We start from the raw sequence: 7,952 nt of genomic DNA, 5'->3' as shown, positions 1-7,952 counted from the left end.
GAGAAGAGAGAAGGAAAGACATTGGGGTGTACCATATTTATTGTGTTTGGAACTGTGCTGTGCAGGTGGAAAATGGGGGAAGGAGTTTTCCATGGGAAAAAATAAAAATAAAACGTGTCCACGTCTGTCTGTTTTGGGACTGGAAAGCTGGTGTGTCCCCTGGTGGCCACAATATATATATAGAGAAAGAGTGGTTGTATGTCTGAATTCCATCTATAAATGATTAGAAACTTACTGCAAAGTATAATGATGAACGATGACCATTTTATTTGGAGAGAAGAACTTTGAAAACAGCTCCATGATGATGCACCCTTCCTGATGTAAAGTGCTACCTTAGACACCAAGATGACATATAAAATGGAAAAGACTTAGTAATTAATGCAAACATACATTGTCAAATCAGTTTAATCCATGTCATAGTATGGGAGAGCCCATTACGGGGCACACACTGATTTCTTTGAGGATGCAGGAGAAAAGCAGCAGTAACAAAGGAAACCCAAACAAACATGGGAGATTGTGCAAACTGCACATAGTCAATCACTGGATGTAACAAGTGAACCCAGATCTACAACATAGCAGTGTTAACTGCTGCACCACAAAGTTGCCAAATTAGGCAAACCACCAAACATTTTCTACAATTAATTGGAAAGCAATACTATATAAGAGAGCAATAACAGCCACGTCTGTTGTGCCTGTAGAATATGCTATGATACAGTATGTAAAATAATAAGTCTGCCAAAACTAATGGAGTTCTCTAGTTTGGGAAAGTATGTCATTCCAGAGTTTGGATGCTAAAAGCTAAAGACTAAAGGCTATCTCTCCCAAACTAATTTTACATATTAGCAAAATTCTGGAAAGGCTTGAATCTTGAGATTGCAATTTCCACTAAGTATAGGCACTATGGTAAGGGCCCTAAATCATTTGAAATTTTAGATATCAAAAGGAGGGCTTTAAAATAGGCTGCAAACTTTGTCCTGAATCCAGTGAATTGATTTAAAAAAAACTGTGTTATATGGTCAAATGTCTTATTTATACTTATGATTACTGTTGCTGTATTTTGAATTAACTCTAGACAAGTAAATGAAGATTCAAACTTTCTGACCATAAAGTACTGCAATAGTCAATTTAGCTTGAAACAAATAAATGAACCAGCTTTTTAAGATCCTGCAGCTTACTGTATTTAGAAAAATGAATTGATGGATTAATGAATAATAATATACGCGTACCTGTAGATAACTATACCTCCTAGAAGCAAATCTCAGAGAAATTACATCTCAGCCATAATCTTTCTAAGATAAAAAAGCTATTCAAAAATATGAAAGACCAATTGCAGGTTAACAGTCACTTTGAATACTCATTGTTAAATGTTTATAATGATTATTAGTTAGCCATTGTTGCCAAAGCCAGAGTGGGCTTGGTGAAATAAAGGACATAATAGCAAAGATGAACTAGGAATATGCATTTAATTCAGACATGGAAGTTTACAGTTTAAAATCATATTTAACCTATAGGAGTCCCCAATAGATCTCAATTTGGTGTCAGCCTATATTCTCCTACTTAAATACTGAGAGCAGCCTCTCAAGGTGAGCTCTTATCTGCTTGAAGGGGGGAAAACAAACTACCCAGTCTTCTTCCAGGTCCATTATATAGACCTCTACAGGTAATGTGAAAAAAACAGGCTGCCTTAAGTTCCTACTTTGGATTCTCTTGTGAAGGATTAGCCTCCAGCACCTTCCAGGGAATCTTCAGTGGCTTACCCTGGATGAGACTCCTGATTCCATTTTGAAAAAAGACAGAATAAGATGCACTAAAGCATCTGATCATTTCACTCTGTTGTGCTAGGTCAGATTTTTCCTAAGTCTAACTTCTCCTATGTCACTGTGTCTGTGATCATGTACCCATAAATCATATAGATTTATTGACTGTTTTGTGCAAAAGTTATCAAAAGAACTTTGCACACATCAGCCTGCTAGAGTCATAACTGTAGCTGTATACAGTTACTGCATGTAACTAACACTTTGAATAAGGACTTTGCCATCTGTAGAGCTTTGTCAGTCAAACTTGACAATTTGTGTATGGCATGTGAAATGTTAAGCAGACAACTGTGCAGTGCTTTTGCTTGTGTATTAAATGTAATGTCTGCTTTTAGTCTTACATATTTATGTTCATATTCAGTCTTCATGGGTTGTTGAGTCTTTAATCACACTATTGCTTCATGAAATTCACCAAACCATACATATTGTAAAATCTGTAATTGAAATTGATGAATGGCACAACCCTTTCTACAGCTTGCTAGTCTAATATGCTATGCATGTCATGTTCCAAGTATTAATTTCTCTGAAGCTGTAAAGTCTTTCTTCATTCCATATTCATTAAATACAGTAGAACATGGGTCACTTCCTAAACAAATTATGAAAATAATTTTTTTAACACAATCTCTTCTGGTATAAATCATGGACTTACATACACATATAGTGATTTATTTTTTAATTGGAAGAAAAGAAACTGCACCAAACCTGCAATTCTCAGTGCATTGTAAGGATTAACTCTAACTCCTAGACATTTTAATTAATAAATCAACCAGCCCATCAATCTTTTATTTTATACAATGCCGTTACCTACATCTTCCCCAGGAAGAGGAAATCTACTGTATTTATATATATATATATATATATATATATATATATATATATATATATATATATATATATATATATATATATATATATAATTATGAATTTTAAATGAAACAACTCAGATGCAGTTGAAGTGTAGACTTTCAGCTTTAATTCAGTGGGTTGAACAAAAAGATTGCATAAAAATGTGAGGCAACTAAAGCATTTTTAACACAATCCCTAACACAGGCAGCAAACACTCAGTCGTGTGAGTGTAAGGCTTTGAGAACACACAAATCCAGGACTCTCAGCGCATATAAAGCGTATAAGGACAATACATTATAGATGAAACGTTGACGACTAAGCGAAGAAGAAAGACCAGTGTGAAGAAAAGAGACTCAAAAGCGTTGGAGAGAAAAAAATGCAAAAAAGAAAAAGAATAATCAAGATGCAAATTCAGAAAATAAGGGAAGTAATTATCTGCCCGGAAAAAGTGGAATTGAAAAAAAGCATATCTAATTGGGCTCAAAATTAAAAGACAGAGTAAAAGACAAAGTAGAACTTCATAAAGACGTTCAGAAACGTTGGCACTATACACATTCAGAGCAGGTTAGAGATTATGAAAGCAGTGGAATTCGAAAGGCTCAAAAAAAAAAGGTGTGATACACATGTGGAGAAAGTTAAAGAATATGAAAGTAAAAAAATTAGAAAGTGTAAAAAAAGAAAGTAAAGATCGCAGTAGCGCAAACAAATGGAAATTATTACTCGAAAAAGGAAAAATAATCACCAGGTGTCATTGAAAAAAAAGCAGAACAAAGCGAGGTCAGAAATAAAAGACAGTAGAAAACAAAGTAAAATGTCATAAAGAGGTTAAAAAACAAGGGAGCCAAAACATGCAGAGCAAGATACAGAATATGAAAGCAGAAAAAAACGACAATGTCAAAACAAAGAAAGTAAACATCACATTAGTGCAAAAAAAGAGAAATTATTACTCAGAGAAATAACGAAAAGGTGAACAGAGATCGAATATATGGACATAGGTGATATGTCAGAAGTATGTAAATATTGTAAGGCTTTGAAGTTTAAGTCAAAGAATTTCAAAAATGTGGTTTACCTCACATGCATTTATTGGTTACTTTGCAAAAAAATTATTAACTTCTGATGATGTAGATCGTTTTGTCTGTGCTAAAATTCCAAACAGAGAAACCTATCCTGAATTATGGTACAAAGTCATTAAACACATGTCTCACTGACCTCATTTAAAAGATTCAGCATATTGGGACTCCAAAGAGTCCAAATATTGTTTTTACCGAAATTCTGAAATAAAAGTGAAACTAATGAAATAGCAACAATTCAAAGAAAAAAAAAATCTTAAAAGTGTGTATCCAGAAAACCAAACATGGGTGTTGGCGAGCGAAGCGAGCAGGGGGCAAAGCCCCCTAGTATATATGTATATATATGAAGGTGCATACCCCTAATCCTGCATGCTCACAGCTTTCCCCATTTTAATTACTTTTTTTGCAAAACTGCAACTTTTCCTTTGCACTTAACATTTTAAAACAGAACATGAATTCCTTTTTTACTACTTGTTTCATTTGAAAGTTCTTACAGCCTAGTAATGCTAATCTTAGAACTAGGATTCAAAGTCAATTTATGTATTTAATAAAAACACATTAAACATTTTTTATCTTCTTATATAATATGCCACCGTGGCTGTCCGTTTGTCTTTCCAGGATTTTAAATCACATGTAGGTCGCAAAACCATTTGAACTATTGACCTGAAATTTGGTACACATGTACCACATGATGTCTACTACCCACTTTCTGGGTGATGATTGACCTCCAAGGTTATTCCTCTTTTTATTTTTATTTTATTTTCTTGTAGAACGCGGTCGGCCGTGCTGCAAATATGTACGGGCGCCGTTCTCATTCCCTACCCTACCACCTTCGCCGCCACTTCCCCTTCACATCTTAAATCATTCTTGAGGCAGATTGAAGACTTAAGTGCCAGCTTAACTGAAAAAATATGGAAAACGTACTAAGTAATTGCAAAACAAACACTGACTTAACCAGTTTTAACGTGAAAAGATGCCAACAAAAGAAGAGAAGAAGTGGGCCTCTGGGGTGGAGAAATGAAGTGCTGCTCAGGATGCAGCAAGCAAGCAACCTCTGAGCAAACGAATGCTAAACATACAGAGAAAGAGTATGAAAACTATGAATTCTCAAGTCAATTGTATTCACTGCACATTATCGTGCACTGCGCCTTTACTGATATACATAATTATAAAAAACATCCTGCACCGACTCCATTAAGTGAGTGTGGTTATGTGTGTGTGGGCTTGGTCTGCACTAGACTTGCATTCTGCCCAGAGTTGGTTCCTGTCGGCTTACAGTTTTCCATATGTCTACCTTAACTGCCACCACACACACAGGCTAGGTACAATGAAGGAAACCACTCACCCTCTGAGCAGTTGAGAATTGTTGGATGCACATGTACTGTATATAGACACGGGAGAACATGCAAATCGGACGTAGCAGACTCGCCAACTGGAAACCACCTGGAACGAATGCGATTCACGGCGCATCTGTGTTCCTAATTTGGGACCAGGATGTGTAAAAAGAATCCTTACATAACTCTTATCTTCACGTAATTTTGCGAAAAAAAGAAGACATTCTGAAATGTCCCCAGCTGAGCAAAGCGCACAATTAGAGATGTTACTCTTCGTCCTGTTCGCGGGACTGAATTTGAAACTCGACGCCTGAATCTCGGCTCATTTGCATACAGCCGCTCACCTGACCGGAGGGCTTCAAAGTGCCAAGGCGTGCTGGCTTCCTGGATCCTGGAACCTCAGAGAGCCATAGGACTTGGGTTTGAAAGAGAGCTTTGTCAAGGTCCGGCTGTCGTACAGGTGGACTAGACGGGTGTACGTGCTCGTTCAGGTAACAGCGATATAAAGACGTGAGCCCTGTCCTTTAGGGTTTTACCTCCTTTTGTGACTGTGGGATTTATGTCGCAGTCAGCATTTTCTCATCACAGCAGATCTATTTTAGTCAACAAGTTTAATTTTAAGTTTAATGCTCTTTACTGCTGTGGGTTGTTACTTTTGGAACTATATAATTTAGTCACTGCCTAGGAGTTTTGTGTCACGATTTCAGCGGTTTGTCACTAAAGGCTTGAACCGCCGCAGGTCAGCCTGAGAGTGGCCACTAAGCGCGGACTTAGAGCGGCAAACGCCGTGTGCTGTCAGTTCCAAGTACCAGCAGCTTCTTTTTAAGTTTTCTTTTTTTAACTCATCATCCCTGCTGTGATATTACTTGTTCGTAAATTTATTTGTATTTGTTTTTCCATACAGATTTCAACAAAACTCATTAGCTTCATTTGGGCTATCCTTAACATGGAACGTGCAGGTATTCTTTTTGAACATAATCATTTGAACCGATTTTTCTGCAATAATTGTACCCACGAAGTTTAAGAGGCCGAATTTTGTTTGTTTGTCTGTCTACCATACTGCCCATAGGACTCCAAATGTCTTACATTGACATGTGTTGAGAAGAATTTCAAAAACATGCCCATTAGCTATCATTCCGTGTTGCTGCAAACTTGTGTTTTTTTAATTAAGGGGTGCCTCTCTGTATCATAAAAGTGGAGATTTTTGTTTTCCACATATCGTCTTTATAAAATTACTTTTTAACTCTGTTTTTGTGAGCTTGCAAACTGTGGAAGCAGTTGGAAATCTTTTTTAACCAAGCAGTTGGAAAACTTTTGTAACCATAATATTAAATTTTAAAAGCCTGCTTTTGAGTTTGACACCAACAATGCTATTTCAGTTTTTTAGGTTTGTTAAAAGCTGAGCTGTACACTAGTAAACAATAGTACAGCTGTTAATGATAGCCATTTCACATGCAACACTTGAATACATATTGACATCAAGTCATACAGAGCAAGTGTGGAGTTAATATGTGTTTCAAGAACGTTGTTTTTTAATGCCTAAATTGAAAATGTATTGTTCTACAGTGCATCCGGAAAGTTTTCACAGTGCATCACTTTTTCCACATTTTGTTATGTTACAGCCTTATTCCAAACTGGATTAAATTCATTTTTTTCCTCAGAATTCTACACACAACAGCCCATAATGACAATGTGAAAAAGGTTTACTTGAGGTTTTTGCAAATTTATTAAAAATAAAAATCTGAGAAATGACATGTACATAAGTATTCACAGCCTTTGCTCAATACTTTCTCGATGCACCTTTGGCAGCAATTCCAGCCTCAAGTCTTTTTGAATATGATGCCACAACTTGGCACACCTATAATTGGTCAGTTTGGTCCATTCCTCTTTGCAGCACCTCTCATGCTCCATCAGGTTGGATGGGAAGCGTCGGTGCACAGCCATTTTAAGATCTCTCCAGAGATGTTCAATCGGATTCAAATCTGGTCTCTGGCTGGGCCACTCAAGGACATTCACAGAGTTGTCCTGAAGCCACTCCTTTGATATCTTGGCTGTGTGCTTAGCGTTGTTGTCCTGCTGAAAGACGAACTGTTGCCCCAGTCTGAGGTCAAGAGCGCTCTGGAGCAGGTTTTCATCCAGGATGTCTCTGTACATTGCTCCAGTCATCCTTCCCTTTATCCTGACTAGTCTCCCAGTTCCTGCCGCTGAGAAACATCCCTACAGCATTATTCTGCCACCACCATGCTTCACTGTAGGGATGGTATTGGCCTGGTGATGAGCGGTGCCTGGTTTCCTCCAAACGTGACGCCTGGCATTCACACCAAAGAGTTCAATCCTTGTCTCATCAGACCAGAGAATTTTGTTTCTCATGGTCTGAGAGTCCTTCAGATGCCTTTTGGCAAACTCCAGGGGGGCTGCTATGTGCCTTTTACTAAGGAGTGGCTTCTGTCTGGCCACTCTACAATACAGGCCTGATTGGTGGATTGCTGCAGAGATAGTTGTCCTTCTGGAAGGTTCTCCTCTCACCACAGAGGACTTCTGGTGCTCTGACAGAGTGATCATCGGATTCTTGGTCACCTCCCTGACTAAGGCCCTTTTCCCCCAATCGCTTAGTTTAGATGGCCGGCCAGCTCTAGGAAGAGTCCTGGTGGTTTTGAACTAATTCCACTTACGGATGATGGAGGCCACTGTGCTCATTGGGACCTTCAAAGCAACAGACATTTTTCTGTAACCTTCCCCATATTTGTGCCTCGAGACAATCCTGTCTCGGAGATCTACAGACACTTCCTTTGACTTCATGCTTTGTTTGTGCTCTGACATGAACTGTCAACTGTGGGACCTTATATAGACAGGTGTGTGTCTTTCCAAATCATGTCCAATCAACTGAA

The 7,952-nt window shown here is 37.9% G+C and overlaps 1 protein-coding gene across 1 annotated transcript in view; it reads left to right on the top strand.

Annotated features, from left to right (window-relative positions):
• The first annotated feature begins 5,320 nt into the window (after positions 1-5,320).
• Positions 5,321-7,952, top strand: part of lrrc31 (leucine rich repeat containing 31) — a 30,534-nt gene continuing 27,902 nt past the window's right edge. The window contains exons 1-2 of the mRNA XM_039761043.1: positions 5,321-5,555; positions 5,969-6,023. Of these exons, the coding sequence (XP_039616977.1) occupies positions 6,011-6,023 (13 nt within the window). The 5' untranslated portion in view covers positions 5,321-5,555; positions 5,969-6,010. The remainder of the gene's footprint in view (positions 5,556-5,968; positions 6,024-7,952) is intronic.

Source organism: Polypterus senegalus, chromosome 1 (genome assembly GCF_016835505.1).
Source record: "Polypterus senegalus isolate Bchr_013 chromosome 1, ASM1683550v1, whole genome shotgun sequence".
Classification (NCBI taxonomy): domain Eukaryota; kingdom Metazoa; phylum Chordata; class Cladistia; order Polypteriformes; family Polypteridae; genus Polypterus; species Polypterus senegalus.
The sequence above is the reverse complement of the archived record's forward strand: the minus strand, read 5'-3'. Positions and strand labels throughout refer to the sequence as shown.